This window comes from Phyllopteryx taeniolatus, chromosome 1 (genome assembly GCF_024500385.1).
Source record: "Phyllopteryx taeniolatus isolate TA_2022b chromosome 1, UOR_Ptae_1.2, whole genome shotgun sequence".
Lineage (NCBI taxonomy): Eukaryota > Metazoa > Chordata > Actinopteri > Syngnathiformes > Syngnathidae > Phyllopteryx > Phyllopteryx taeniolatus.
In genome coordinates, this window is record NC_084502.1 from 43,354,622 (window position 1) to 43,371,462 (window position 16,841).

Genomic DNA, 16,841 nt, shown 5'->3' on the forward strand with positions numbered 1-16,841 from the left:
CACATCGCCTCCCGCCAACACGAGCCCGCCGTGATGGAAGAAGGGAAGGACAAGATGGAAGAAGGTTCATTTTAAAGATGACAAGAGGGCAAGATGGTGGTCAGGCACAGCCAGTAAATCTGCCTCTGTATATATATATATATATATATATATATTATATTTATATAAATGACACCCTCGAATTCCAAAATTCACTTAGAATTTAAATGACACACTCAAACAAAAAAAAGACCATCAGTCAACCCTGTTCTTGTTGTTCATTGATGAAATTGAAATAATATATTAGCATCCACAGTGGCACGCAATCTGGCCTGGTCCGCCACGTTCTTGCGTCCTTAGAAAAATCGTAGCTTACTTATGGCTAAGAACTCTTCAGCGGGTCAAGCGTCAGCTGTCTGTTTTGCTGTCTGCTGCCCTCACAAAGCCACAGAGCTTATTGACGAGCCTCCGACAGACAGTTCCAAAAGACGAAGTCCATGCTATTTATTAAGAGCCACCACACAGAAGACTATAAAACGTTGCATATTGGGTGAGTCCCACCAATGATGGCCAATCCTATTTACAGCAGCAATTACTCTTCTCGTGTTGTTTTGTGTTTGTGTGTATTCACATGAAGAATGATTCATTTCGTGGGACTAAAAGCAAGCAATTGACTAAGTATCACAGATTCAAATCTGTTGTTGCTACACTAATAAGATTCCTAGCATGTTGTGCAGTAGCATTGGTGCTAACATTACTGTTTACTTGTGAGCCATGCTTGTATAAACAGCATTATGTTATAACACATACAGTACAAGTTAGTGTTCAGCATGTACTGTACATTCATTGACTGTCTTTTTTCGCTTAACAAATGCACATTGCAGTCAACATAATGGTTTCAAAGTCAATTACACCCGACAGAAATAACTGTTTTTATCACACAGCTGGCACGATGTGTGGTCTGTGATATACCGACTGAAGCTTAATGATATCTCCCTGTGTGTGTGTGTGTGTGTGTGTGCGCATGTGTGTGTGCATGCATGTGTGCATGTGTGAATGTTTGTGCACACACACACACACTTGTGAGAGATCAAACTCAAGTGTGCTGCCGTTTTATCTTCATTTCAGTTAGCTGTTATTCATTATGCGACTACAGTCATGAACTCAAGTGTGAGGTTGTGTTTTTATTAGTTGAAGATTTTGCCTGAGCAAAAGGATGAGTAAAAAAAAAAAAAGTACTGTTGTTATTTTCGGCTGTTGTTACAGATGCAGAGACGTTAGTCTGCAAAATGACAGTAAAGGTATTCAACACCTACAGCTGCTCTGTAAATTCATTTAAATCTCAGAGTTTTGACCCCGTGTACAAACTTCACAAGTCATGCATGCACACTTAAAGACGCAAGTGCCGCATTCATCATCGCATCACCACAGCAGTGATACGCCCCCCTTCACCATCACCCCACTGCATGAAGGGAAGGTTTTCTTCCCATATGGCGGGTGGCCTCAGAGGGCCCCACGCACACATGACATCAGCGCTCAGCCTGGAGGAGCCCATGACAGCCGTATGTAAATTGAATATGACTAATCGCTTTCCCGCATCGCCTCCCGCCAACACAGGCCCGCCGCGATGAGAGACGATTCAGAGGGAAGAAGGGAAGGACAAGATTTGGAGAGCTCCACAAGTGTGTCTTCTTTTTACGGATGAGAAGAGGGCAAGACCGCGGCCAGCCAGGGCCAGTAAATCTGCCTTTTCATATGTATTTATATAAATGCCACCCATGAAGTCCAAAATTCAAACAGACACACACACGCAAACAAAAAAAGGGCATTCACGCGACTTGTTCTTCACGCTAAAGAGGACTGACATGAAGTTAGTTTTTTTGCTTTGCTTAAAGTTACTCTTATCATGGTGCATCATCTTCTCACGCCAAGCTCTCTTGGTAAAGTGGTTCACACGCACGCACGCACACACGCACGCAAACACACACAAAGGAGGAGAGGGATGATGAAGTGCTTCCACATGTGGAAGGCATGAAGAAGAGGCTGAGGTGCATATGGCCACCCATAGAAAAGGGAATCCTAGGTGTCCTTGCCTTTGTTCTCAGTGTGCGTCTCACGGTGTATGCATGTGTACGTGTGTGTTAATAAACCTGTCCCACATTTGCATTTAAGCATTAATCCACATAAGTTCTCTCTGTGTCCGTCTGCATCTTCATGTCACTTTGCAGTCAAACTCCTCGCGCTGATTAACGTGCCAACGCAAAGTCTGTGTGTCTGCCAACAAAGCTGCGGCTGGAGATGCACTCTCATTTCCTGACGCTTCCTTTTTAATCACACCAGAATAGCTCGCCCTTAAGTGCCCCGCCTCCTCTGTGACACGCTATGCTTTATGTCGGGGGAAATCTGAAGCGTCTAACCAAAACAAGAGTTTGGTGCACAGGAACAAAGTGCACCATTTGATTGATGTCATTCCAATCCATCACAGTCTTATTTTGAAAAAAAGAAAAATCACAAGCATTCACTTTGATGTAGCTCCTTACAAAAGAACACTCACGTTGGAGGTAGAAGGGTTTCCTCTTTGCCCAGAATACAATGTTAGAATGTTACACACAAGTGATACCCCCCATCCCAATCACCCCTGAAGGGCAAAGTAAACAAGTGGCGCTGCCTCAATCCTCCATGTAATCTGGATTTAGCTTGCTAAAATGATGGCTGCCACCCAGCTGCATTGTGGGAGGTTCTCTCTCCATGCCGCCCTTTGTCTGAGTGTGTGTGTGTGTGTGTGTGTGTGTGTGTGTGTGTGCGCGCGCATGTGTGTGTGTTGTGTGTGTGTGAGATATGATGACAGCCAGTACGTCAAGAGCAAAGTTGACCACAGTTAGAACTGAGTGTGGAAAAGGTGTGTTTAAGAATTAGACACCCTCCACACACATAGTCACACACAGCACGTGATATTAGTTTTCTTACTGAAAATTGTAATGTACAATAACTTTAATTGTTATAGAATAGGAGAGGAGAATAATACAAGAAAACAAACATGTAATGGAATATGGAACAGGTGAAATGAATATAAATGCAAATTGTGCTTTAAAATATAACATAAGACAGCCAACAAAAAAAGCATATGGTAAGAATTGTTGACATCTGGTAATATGTCCTTCTATACATACAGTAATTCCAAATTGCCAACCCTGTAAAAATAGTTTGCATTTCGCACCTGATTTTGATGGCATAGAGAATTTGCCAGGCTAATTTTCTGAATTTGTGCATTTTTTTTCCAAAATGTTTTATTTTTATGTTTTTGTTTTGTACTTGCTTGTGCATCATGCACCCCTGCATTGGATAGCTAGGTATCTTGTTGTTTGTATTATTTGGAAAATATGTTGAAGACTTTTTTTAAAACCTCACCTTTATCCTGGCAAAGAACTAAAACGGCTATTCTAGCAACTAATAATAAATATTTGTCGCGTGGACATTTCCTGGATGTTGATGCAAGAGGAGATGAGCAATAATCTCACTGTGCGGAGCTACCTTTAAAAAAAAACAAGATACAAACCACTCCATTTTATCCCCCATATTAGCAATTTGCATGTTAGAACATGTCACGATGAAGTCAATGTGCGTCACTTCTCCTAGTTCAGTGTATGAGATCGGTGCATAAAGGTGCAGTTAGTGACACTGCGGGATTGCAGTACAATATATGGAAATACTGGTTTCGGCATAGCAATGGTTTGCAAAGGTCATGGCGCTGCGGCCACATTCTCAGAGTTCATTAGTGTGTTTGAGCTCGCGCGCACGACAAGCATCCATGTCCACACTCTTGAGTGTAATTTTGCCCAACTCGTTTTCCTCTCAAGACGTCATGAGGAGAGCTCTTCTTTTGAGATGAACCTCTGCAATTGTCTGTGCTCTTGAAGCACATTATATAACGTCAGCTTTGACTTCATTGGCTGTGCTTGCTTGTGTCATTGAGGCTATACCTGCTCTGAATCCAAACTCGTTTCCCCTTTAAACATGTGAGATTTCCAGTGTGTATTCTCCTTTTTATTGCTTTCATTTGCATATAAATTAAATCCATATTGTGCCTGCAAGGCAGACTACGCTAACTATGCAAACGATCCCTGGCTTTTCTTTGTTTTACAGATAAACCCTTGGCTTCCCTAAATGACAAGGTGGGATAGAGGGGGTCCTCTCGCTGTTTCATAATTGTATGAATTTTAAATACACTGTCATAAGATCCTCTTCCGCATTCACAGCAGGGAATTTGACTATCATTATAGTGCTCGAGCTGTGGGCTTGGCTGACCGTGAAGAGCCTTTTCACCTCCGTTCACACATGCTGGCCAGATGGCCAAACTGAATTTAGAGGCACATTAAGGCCTGTGTGTGTGCGTGTGTGTGTGCGCGCGTGCGCGCGCGCGTGTGTGCGTGTGCGCATATACGCATGAGCACGTGTCTTTTCCAATCAGAAACCTCCAAATTCATCCCTAATAATTGACATGAACACTTGACGACAGCACCGTTGCACTCCATACACAGAGACAATTGGGGCGGTTTATATTGAATTCAAGGTTGAATTAAAGGTGAATTAAAGGCGTGTGTATATATATATATATATATATATATATATGTATATATATATATATGTGTGTGTGTGTGTGTGCGTGTGTGGAGAGAGAAAGAGAGAGAGAGAGATTAATTTTCACATTTGAGTGAATTGACAAGAAAATATTCACTTGTGCCCCCTAAAGGCTTTTCAATGAGCCTCACAAAGAAACATGACTTTAATTTTGCTGTCGTTTTGTTTTTCCACAAATAAATTATATCGCAGTTGATCAATTTAAAATATATACATACACTGACTGACGACCACATTAGGCACATCTTTACAGTAATGAGATCTAAACCATATAATTTTGATTGATGCGATAAATATTTTTTTTTAATCCAGTAATGTTTTTATTTTTGTTCTTGTAACTGCTGCGCATCATGTCCTATTTTGGTTAGTATGAATTACCAGTACGATCTGAATTTAAAACCTCATAATAAACATACTACATGTGTTAAATTCTCCCACATTCGTTCAAAAATGATAATTATTATTTTGTTAATGTATTTTTGTTAATAACGGTTTTTTTTATTGGATCGTGTGCATGGTGAAGCGAATGGTACGTGCAGTGCGTTGTATTCTTTTCCAATTGGACACACACAAAAAAGGGATTCACTTTTGTTTCCTGCTATACTATATAATAGGCTTACTGATTTACAGGCGCAAAGCCCATTGGAGCAAATAAGCGACTGAAACACTGCGAAATCTGCGATGAAATATCAATTATATTTCAAATGCAGTCGAGTAACTCGCATAGAAACTCGCATGCAGCAAGTCCCTGTTTGTCATTACTGAAATCAATTAGAAACACAGAGCGGGCTTATTAAATTGCTGCTTTATAGGCAGAGCCCAATACTAACCGCTTGAAATAATTAAAGGCGCCGGAAAAGCGGAGGGCCGTGAAGTGCATGGCGCTTCTCTGCTGCAGACACTTCTGCAGGCTTGTTAGCTCTTAATTACATCATCTCATTTCCACAATCATTTGTGTACGGACCACATTCCAATAGTGGAGATAATACCAATAATTCAGATCAGAGTCGACGATGCTGTAGCCTGTAGACATAGCTCTGTTCTTTTCAATAAAAAAAAAAAGGTAATCATAATAATAATAATTTGGGTTTCTCTTACGGATAACGTTTCGCTTAAATAGATCATTGTATTGGAATAGTTAAGAGATATGAGAAGGGGTGGGGGGGGTGCAGATGCTTTTAAAATTATACTATACTTACAGCACACACACGCACACACACACACACACACACATAGTGTAGTCCAAATTATTCAAATGATTTTCCACTTTAAAGACGATGCTGATTTAATGGTTTTCTTACATGAAACAGATGAATTCTGTGTGTTGCCGGGTTGAAGAAAATGCCGTTTTCCCAAAACATGTTCTAGTTTGGCATTTCGGGTCCAACTCGAACCTGAGGTCTATTACAGTTTTCGTTCACACACAGTACTTGAGTGTGTTTTAATAACAAGGGAGGATATTTTCTAGTGCATTTACTGTACGGGAATCCATTATTGAAATTATATCCTATTATTGTGACGTTATCTGTAATAGAGAAACGAATGCAAATTCACGTCAAGTTGTATCTTGCACTCATTTCGAAGTGACATTTAAAAGCCTTTGTAATTGCACGTGTGCAAGTCGTGTTCTGAAATGAGCTCCCATCTTGCCGAGGATGCTGGCAACCTCGCGCTTCCTCTAATTGGTTCCGTCACGTTGGTCTCCCTTGTAATTTTGCGGCGCTATTGAAAACGTGTGCATCGCGCACAACGACGAGCGGCCTCAAGCATTATTTGGGCTTCCTCCGCAAACACGCCGCCAGACCACATCAACGCCGTGAGCCGCGTCAACTAAAACGAAATGCGGGCGGGGGGTGGGGTGGGGGGGAATAAGTCCAGCGAGCTCGCCTCGCTCTCTCTCTCTCTCTCTCTCTGTCTCTCTCTCTCCTCTTTTCTTTCTTTCTTTCTTCTTTTGTTCTTTTTTTTTTTTTTTTTTTAATTGTACATTTTTAATCCATACACGTGAACATATGAAAATCTTTGGCTTTTCTTAGTGTGCGATGTGCGGGAAGGAAAGATGAAGGGGCACATTTATGCATGTTGATGAGAGACGGGGTGGGGGTGAATTAAATATACTCGCGTACCACACGATAACTGCAGCGGCTATATAAACTTCGATGTCCGTGTCGCAGTAGTGCGCGTGCGCGTCTACTCGCTGTCCTCCTTCTCGTCCTGCACGGTGGTGGTCGAGTGGTTGTACAGTCCTTGGGCCATGAGCTGCAGCGCCAGGCCGTTCTTGTAGCCCGTGGCCTTTTTGATCTTGGCCCGCTTGTTCTGGAACCAGATTTTGATCTGGGACTCGTTCAGGTTGAGTTCCTGGGCCAGCGACTGTCTTCGCTGCTCCGTGATGTAGCGGTTGGCCTGGAACTCGGCTTTCAGTCTCTGCAGCTGCTCGGCCGTGAACGCCGTCCTGGGCCGCTTGTCCTCCTTGCTGCTCTTCTTCTTCTTCAGTTTGCGTGTCCTCGGCCCTGGTGTGGAAACAACAATGGCACGAACACGTAAATATCCACGTGTCGCCCGAGAGAGGCGCGGAAGCGGACGAGGAGCTGAGAGCGCGGGCGCAACGTCAGATCTAAACTGCGCTAGGTTGTTCCAGTCGAGCGCAAATATAAAAACGAGGCAAAGCGAGAGCTCGAGCTGCACTTCGTTACCTGCTGTAACAATTAATGACAGTCACATTTGGAATTCTCTTTTGAAATAAATCTGACCCCCCCAAAAAAATTTTTTTAAAAATACAAATCACAATACAGTCAAACCACAAATGGCGAAAAGGGAAGGGGGGGGGGGGGGGGGGGGGGGGGGTAATACCAAGCGTTAAACATATCACGAAAATGAAAAGTCTGCGTTAACAAAACACGCGTATATGTGCTATGCAGTGATGTATGTAAACAGTGTGATTATTGGGTACAAGATAGCCACCTGTTTTGTTTTGTTTGTTTTGAATGTCTCGGAAAAACACTGCGCGAACAGACAGACCTCCGATATTAAACGTATGATGTAAATAAACTATTTTGTCTGATTTCTTTCAATGATTCAGTCAGCACAGCATCGCAACTAACTCAATTTGTGGAAATCGTTTAAAAAATACATATTCGTGATTTTTTTATTTTGTGTGTTTGTGTGTGTGTGTGTCCTGTATTGATTTTTACAGCGTTGTGATTCTGCTGAATATAACGACAACAATTGTCTATAAAACCAGTCGTCAAATCATTTCTATATATTGACTCCACCGTGGCTCACACGAGTTCATTTTATTATTAAAAAAAAAATGATGAACACTGCACACAAGGTCCAATGTTCCAACTTGCAAGAAAACGATAGTGAAAAGCTGTTTTTGTAATGTGTGAAATCCGAGCCGCGCCGTGTGTTGTATTAGCATGTAATCATGTTTCAATTTGCTGTAATATCCTACTGTTAATTTGATCGACTGTTGTGTTGCGATTGGCCGAGTTGGAGCAAGCTCGTGTCAGCACAGTACAGCGCGCCGGTGGGATTTCAAAGTGTACAGTCACGAATGGAGCGACGTGCTGTGCTTGGGGGGCTTTTAGCGCCTTACCAGATGAGGGCCGGTCCGAGTAGCGTGTGCAGTACACCCAGGCTGGCCACAGCATGCCGGGCTGCTCCTTCTGCGCCGGCTGCGACGCTCCGTTGCCGCCGTTCATCACCACGATCGCCGAGGGGCTGTCTGCGTATCTGCCGCCGCCGTTGCTCGCCGCTTCGGCTTGTTTGGCCGAGTTCTGCTTGGACGAGGGCGACGACGAGGACGAGGACGACGAGGACGACGAGGACGAGGACGAGGACGGCGACGACGAGGCGCTGTCGCTGCTGCAGTTGGAGTCCAAGCAGAGGCTGCCGGCGTGCGGCCTCGCCGCCAGCGGGTTGATGTTTTCTCTGCCCGCCGTCTGGTTCCGCTCGCGGCAGCCCGGCTCCTTTTTGCAGCCGAAGTCTGGCCGCAGGATGTTGTCGATAAAAAAGTTGGTGGTTCTGTGAGTCTGCTGGGCGGCCTGGTGCGGGAGGATGATGGCGGGGGATGGCAGGTTGGGTGACAGGGACACGCTCTCGTCCTCGGTCGAGTCCCGGCCGCCGGTGGGCTCCTTTGGCTCTTCCATGGCTGCGGACGGTGACAAACGTCGGCCTCTCCGCGACACACTCCACTTGTTGCTCACCCGCCCCTTTGTTATCCAATTTAGTCGCGCCGCATGTAAAAACAAAGACACCTTTGGGGCCCGAGGGAAGCGATCGAACGACTTTTTAAAGCATTAGCCGCAACCACCGCATGCCTTCGCTTCATCAAAATGTTCCGAGAGATGGCATAGCGAGCCACGAAACACTGGCAACCTCGAGTATGTGCGGACTCTCCCAAAAAGCGTTGTCGTCCTTCTCCGGTTCCGGTCTGCCTCTTACAACCCAGCCGGGGCGCGAGGGCAAGTACGCGCGTGCGGCGGACCAATCGGATCGCGAGAGCCCGCCTGTCGCAACGCGCCTCGTCCAATCGCAGCGGAGGAGTCGAGCGAGCGCGCACACGCGCCTGCGTGCGAGCAAAGTAGCCAGCTCGAGGCGCACTTGCACTTCCACATACGCAGCACAAACAAAAACAAAGTCACTCGCTCAACTTTACACCTGGTCTGCGTGCATATGCCACCTGACAGCATTTCCATTCCACAAGTCCAGGAATGCTCAAGTTAGATAACCTCATTTCACAAATTTTGCGCTTTTATTTCTCCCACCCGAGGCGAATAAGTCCAATTACAAGAATAAATAAAATAAAAAAATTAATTAAAAAAAGGCCAAAGAAAAATTGTAACATTCAGGGGGGGAAATAGCAATAAATATATAGGCCTACATACACACCAGAATATCTTATGAACACACGATGATCAAGTATTACAAATTTCATCATACGTGGAGCACAATGGTTCCACATCGGCGTTCAAGAAATAACATATTGACACATTCACCATAAAGTTAAAGCTCAGTGTTAATATGCCATCACAGCAAAAAGGGACTATTTTTTTTTAAAATCAAATTTGATTAACATTTTCATCATCCTCTATGAGAAATACCAGGAGGAGGGTCAACGTAATGTTTACAGACAGTGAAGCCCTAAAACAATATTCCCACAGCTTATATAATGGTCGTAACATGTCCGAGAAAAAAGTTGCTTTCACGCTCTAATTGGCGATTTGGAATAATAACATTATTAATTATCAGACTAGCATGAGAGCGCGGACGTGTTGATGTTGAACGCAATGAAATCTTTATCCCACAGGCCGGAGTCGGAAGCCGTGGCTACTTAATTAAATTCAAATTAGGACAGTATCAGTATGCTGTTTAGCCGCAGCACCTTTTGTGCGCAAATGAGCACTCAGTCTGCTCTTATCTTGTGCCGCAAAGAGGGGCTGCATGAGAGGACCCGCAAAAGATAATTTATTGCTTTTAATTAGTCGTCATTCCGCCCGATCGGGCCGGTGTTCATCACCGGCAAAGGGCTGAATAAAAGCCCAGTGAAAAGCGCTGTCACCGGTTCCTGGCAGGGCCCTTAATCACAGTGAAGCAGGGGCCCACGTTACAAGCCGCGTCATTTCCAAGGTGCTGATAAAGCTGGTTGAATAATAGCCGGGGCCCTCGGAGACACCATTTACAGAAATGACTTTATTGACGGCTTCGCGTTGGTAATTCATTTTCGCTCCCATGTATTGGGAGTCAGATTTGTCGCCGTAATAGGATGATAAATGCACGGACGGACTTCAGCCTCGCTTTTATTGAGTAGCCTATATACTACACGTATAACCCACACCCACGCGCACGGGGAGGGGAAGGCGCGTCATGGTCTTTGTCAAAGCAAATGCATGGCGGTGTACCTTTCTCTCTAATTAACAATCATGCTCCACTTTTATTTATTACCACCACATCCAGTATATAACTTCAATATTCAACAGTACGCCAAGTGTTCTGTTGCAAGTCTTGTCATTGGCGTCGCTAAAAATATTCTTTTACTTCGTGTCCCCCAATACGTCACTGTGCATTCGTAATTCACCTCGAAGAGAGACGATATAGATATAGGGACATAAATTGACTTAATGTAAAAATAATCAAACGTTCAGTGTCAGTACAGTAGTTTAAATACAAGATCTGGAGGGGAAAATACGATATATTTTTGTACTCGATTAAAATCAGAATAACAATTGTTATAGATACATGTTTAAAGAATACATAATCTAAATAGACTTGAAAAAAATATATATATCCGTTACAGAGCTTTTGGACTTGAGACGTCCATATGCAACTGCAACCTTTACAGTCTCAAAGCTACTTTTTGTTTCACTTCCATTCAGAAATTTCGTGTGTGTGTGTATGTGTGTATGTATATATCAGATTTAAAAATGTGCAAATACACTAAAACCACATCACCAGATACATGTCTCAAGCTCTTAGACTCAGACGATCAAATAGTTGAGACGATCGCAATAGCTTGGTTCTTCTCCGACGGCTTGTGCTGTCGCCTAGCGGCGGAAAGCGGAAGTCGTGGAGCATGTTTTCCGCTTGTTAGATTTAGTTTTGCTGTTTAAGATCGAATGGGGAATTGAATAGCGGCCCACATGTAATAAAAAAAAACAAATTAAAAAAAATAAAATAAAAAGGAACTGAAAAAAGTAAACCATTAAAAATACGTTTACGGTGGGGAATTTTATTGGCCGACTGGTTAGCACATTTTCCTCGTAGTTCTGAGGGCCAGGGTTCAAATCCCGGCCCCGCCTGTGTGGAGTTTCCATGTTCTCCACGTGCCTGCGTGGGTTTTCGCCGGGCACTCCGGTTTCCTCCCACTTTCCAAAAACATGCACCGTAGGTTAATTGAAGACTCTACATTGTCCGTAGGTGTGAATGTGAGTGCGAATTGTTGTTTGTTGATACGTGCCCTGCGACTGGCTGGCGACCAGTTCAGGGTGTACCACGCCTCTCGCCCACAGTCGGCTGGGATAGGCTCCGGCACACCCGCGACCCTAGTGAGGAGAAGCGGTTCGGAAAATGAATGTATGAATGAATGAATTACATGGAAATATTTGCAAGTCCTCTTCTGACATCTACTGTCAGAAGCGTAGAATGCATTTTGACTTGATTTTCAGGGTGCATACTAATGCATCAGGAATGGGGTAAAAACTGTGCCAAAACAAATCATGCAAGTGACTCGTTGTGGTGACTCCTGACAGGGAAAGGTTGAAAGTCACTTCTTCGGTATGACGGTCTGAATCCTAATATTCATATATAGTATGAAGGAGTGAAACAAACCTGTCGAGACTCTACAGGTTTCTTTCTTCCTCCATGCATTCCTGATTTTTAAATGTGCTGAATGATCCCTTAAGATTGTTTCCACGAGCATCCGCCATTTAATGATTTGAGTAGTTATTGTTGATTTCCTTTTTCTTTTCTTTTATTTCCTTAATGCAAGGCTGTGATATTTGCAAATTTTCTGTCACTTATACAAAAGGTAAAACATTGCGGCACGTGCGTGCCAAATTGGTATGTTTGACTGCTATGAACGCCCTGCGCGGAGACGGGCTTTTCTTGCAATATTCAATTTGTCCAGTAGATGTGAGCGTCGAGCTGCTGTAATAACACTGTTCAACCAGAAGTGCTCAATGAATATGCTGACGTTTCTACAGTAAATATTAAACAAATAAACAAACACAAAATATGATCAATGATGTCACATCTATAAATGATTCTAAAACATTTAATATTGCCTATTCACTTACATCTAAGGTTACACAAACTATTTGATACAACGCGATAACGAGTGGCAAATGGTGAACAAAAAACGACTATATTGTTTCATAATTTGGGACTACATTTGTTAGTTGGGGCTGGCTTGAAATGACAAATGCTAGAGGAATTTTACAAAGAAACATTTCTTTGTGCTCCCTTGAACACTGAAATGCCATCAATGTACAGAGGACAAGTCATCCATCCATCTTTTATACAGATTATCCTCTCACGAGGGTCGGTGGTGTGCTGAAGTTTATCCCAGCTGACTTCGGACGAGAGGCGGGCTACAACCTGAACTGCTCGCCAGCCAATCGCAGGGCACATGCATACAAATAACCATACACACTCACATTAACAGCCAACGACAATTTAGTATTAACGTGCATGCATGTTTTTGGAATGTGGGAGGAAACTGGAGTACCCAAAGAAAACCACGCAAGCACGGGGACAACACGCAAACGCCACACAGGAAGGCGCCAGGAACCAAACCCCCAACCTCAGATCTGTGAGCCAGATGTGCTAACCACTCAACTACCGTGCAGCCTTAGAGGACAAGTTTGCATACTAAATGACAATTATTATTCAGAGTTTCCTGTCTCTGTCTGCTAGGCGCTCTTCAAGGTCCAGGTTCTCCAGTAATAATACATGAAGGGCTCCTCATGCTCATCCATTAATCAGGAGGGAAGCTAAGGTCTGATCTTTGGCCTTCAGACGCGCACACACACCCTAACCTACGATCAATAATTAAGCTGATATTCATGCAGATAAATAATTAAGATTTAGGGGAACCTTTTTAGAGTCCTAATGAGACGTAGGCGACAGATTACTCCCCTAGTCTTATTGCGTCTCGCTGAGAAGTTTGTCAAAGCTTAAGGGGAAGATAAATGGTCCCATCTAATAACTGGCAAATTAAATCAATGCAGGAACTTAACTGAGCTTTTACTGAAAGTAGTACAAAGGGTACTCGTATCATTGTGGCTTTAATCCAGACACCGAGATGATATACAGTATATGATCAATTAATCTAATGTATAAATGACTCACGGAGGTTATTTGTTTTGCTATTTGAAACAAACATTTTTCCTTACAAGAAGGGGGAACAGAAAAACACCAGAAAAAAAGTTCGGTATCACGTTTTAACATGATAGGTTTCATATTTTAATGTGATAGATTTCACATCATAACATAAATTTCCCATTATAATGTGATACATTCAGTATCACATTACAAGGTGGTAAATTTCACCTTTTAAACCTGCAATATGTAATTTTTTGTAGAAAAAAAAAGTTATTTCACCCAAGCCACTACTAGAGCAGATGACAATGCTGATCAAGCCTGTAGTTCCTTTTACATCTTGCTGTATTTCAGTATTCAATGTTTTATATTAAGTGAATGCCCAATTCATTTCGTGCGCTAGCCCAGTTGGTGGCGCACTGCAAATGGCGTAGTGGAAATGGCATTTTACCGATCCATGGGGGGCAGAAAAATAATCATACACTAATGTAGGCCTAGTTTGTAAATGAAAACAGTAATTTTCGCAGACCCTTGTCTGACAGGTGTGTGGGCGCTGCAGTGCGTGTGAACCAGTAACTCTCGTCCTTACTTAGCTGTTTGTATTGCATTTATTGATCCTTATCTTGTTTCTTTTAAATTGTATGGAAGTTAACTTGCTAGTGACCCAGCGATGTGGCTTGGGAGAAATTTTATCCATTTGATTATAACTGAGTGTCTTAACGCTGCTGCCATATTTCCTAACCTGTCATGACACGGAGGAACGCAGACTGGGGAGAATTTCTCTCAGTCGTGACTTCCTTATCTCCCTACGGACATCGATCGCCGGTGACATACCAGCGGACATCCCAGCGGACATCCCAGCTGAGCTCCGGAGACGTGACATGAAAAGCAGGATATCGGAAAAGAGGATGAAGACTGAAACACCTCAGGCAAGAGAATCGCCGAAAACCTCCACTACGCTGCTATCAAGTGTCAAATGATGCCTCGCGATCACCCACCCCCCACACACATCCAGAAATTGGATATATGGACACCATGAACGGTCAGCTTGTATAGGGGTTTGATGTATGTTTGATATACGGTATACTGTACTTTATCACATTTATCAAACCATAAAAAGATAGATTACTAGTTGTTGTAAAACACAATATATGTCAAACACAATATATCTATACTGTACTTCGTGAGATGAGAAATAATCTGTTGAACTGTGGAAGACAGGAGGACGACTTGGGTGGCCATGGCGGTTTTAAAACCTGAGGTCAGAGGTCAGCAGACCAACCTGCTCTATTAAGATGGGCGGCTTGGGTGTGACATATGCGGCATTTCCCAATCCAAAGCCGAATCATGCCGATGTGCAATTATTTCCCTGGCCACTTTTTGCCATACAGACATCACCAACAAGCCGAAATTAATCAAGGATCTCCCAAACATAGATTGTACCTGTCAGGTCTAAGAAATCTGGCTGGATTTTTGTCTGTTTTGTGTTCACATCCTATTTTATTTTGTAATCGTCTCCTCTCGTTACAGGTAAATTGCCCTTCGCCTGTGTTTCCTCCCAGTCTGATTGTCTTTCCAGCAATGATTGTTTCCACTTGTTCCCCATTACTTTGTGTGTACGGGTGTATATATAGTCTTTTTCCCTTTGTCCTGTGCTAGTTCATCTTGTCCGAGTCAAAGTCAGAGTTCTAAATCTTGTTTTCCAAGCCACGTTCCAAGTAAGCCTACTTTTGTTAAGTGTTTAGATTATTGTCAGTTTGAGTCTTGTTGGGCGGCACGTAGTGATGGCGAGATGAAGCTTCACGAAGCATCGTAACACTTCAGCCATTGGTTCGAGTAATGGTTCATTTCTTGATGCTTCATGTGCACACGAAACCACCTGCTGGCCATGTGCATAATCACAGGCAGCTGTATCTTAACCACATATTGTATGTGATGAGATGCATTTTTGTGTCTTTATGGCTCTTGTGAATGACTACGACTGACTATTACAAAACAATGTTGCATCAAGTAATTTCACGACATAATGTGTAAAATGTATTATTTTTTAATGTACTCTGTGCGTAAAATGTTCACCATCACTGGTATGGCAGGTTGTATAATGTTTTTCTGTCACTTTCTGAAAATGGCATGGGCTTAAGCGGAAAGAAGACTTTGAAAGTGCTTATTTAGAAATAACAGTTTATCACCACTTTTAAGTGATTAATTCAAGCGCAAGATTATATAAATTGGGGTACAGTAATTTTTCCTCTCCCAGTGAGGTTTTATTGTACCTTACTTTCTTGGAACACAATAAATACCTTCCCTTTGAATAAAATAAGAAATGGTGGAAAATCCAGTTTTTGAAAAATAAATTGATAAGCTTCAATGACAGTTATTTATGCGGTACCCTCCTGCTTGTGGTTCATACTCACACGACAACCACAGTGATTTAACTCACTATCTCTGCTGTCCAAGCTATGTCCAAACTATGCTGTAAACACTCTCCAAACTCCAGTATCTTATACAAACTACACAATCCAAACTCTGAGCTGACCGCGAGTCTATTAAAAAATAATAAATAAAATAAAAAACACACACACACATTTTGAATGGAGCCTGGATGAGGGGTTTATATTGCTGTCAAACCTCACGGCAAAGTCTGAAGCGCATCCCGAATCGGTCACGTGGTCACATTCCTAAGGTGCCCATCTTTAATCAACAGGAAAGACTGCTGACCTCTGCAACATGGAGTAAGAGAACTGGCGAACAGTCAGGAAGGTTTTAAAGCCGCCATGGCTACCCAAGTCGACCTCCTATCTTGCAACACGTTCTTTCCCACCTCACGGAGGAAACATATCCTGTTGATTCAGTCTTCACTACCATAGGCTACCATAACCCTTCCCCAGACCTCTGCTCTTCACCTATCTCCACAGAGAATTTCTCAGTTGAGTCTGGAGAATGCCTACCGTTCATTGTAGACACTATGAACCTTTGCCATCTGCCTTCATTACGGAACACCCCAATGTCGCCTTTATGGTGTCGCACCTCCCTGGGAAGGCGAGGGCCTGGGCCACAGCTGAGTGGTCCCGGGGTTCATCCATCTGTGACTCTCTCAATGACTTTGTCGAGGCCCTGCGGAGGACTTTTGATCTTTTTCGTCAGATTGTGAAAAAGCACAGGTACTGAGTCACATCAGGCAAGGTAAAGAGTCAGTGTCTGATTATGCATTCCGATTTCGTACTCTGGCCACGGACAGCGGATGGAACGCCATGGTCCTTTATAATATCTTGTTAAAATGACTCTCTGGTGAGCTACAATATTTGATAGTGCCTGATCTACCCTTAAATCTTGACTATTTAAGCTAGCTATAAGAACGGACAATCGTCTACAGGAGCGCAAGAGAAGCTGTCACCATCAGAGTGATG

The 16,841-nt window shown here is 43.1% G+C and overlaps 1 protein-coding gene across 1 annotated transcript; it reads right to left on the reverse strand.

Annotated features, from left to right (window-relative positions):
- Positions 1–255: 255 nt before the first annotated feature.
- On the reverse strand, positions 256–9,063 carry en1b (engrailed homeobox 1b). Its single transcript, XM_061797659.1, has 2 exons — positions 8,213–9,063; positions 256–7,124 (listed from the first exon to the last, which is right to left on the reverse strand). The coding sequence occupies exons 1-2, from the start codon at positions 8,763–8,765 to the stop codon at positions 6,805–6,807; spliced, it is 873 nt and encodes a 290-aa protein (XP_061653643.1). The 5' UTR covers positions 8,766–9,063; the 3' UTR covers positions 256–6,804.
- Positions 9,064–16,841: the final 7,778 nt, after the last annotated feature.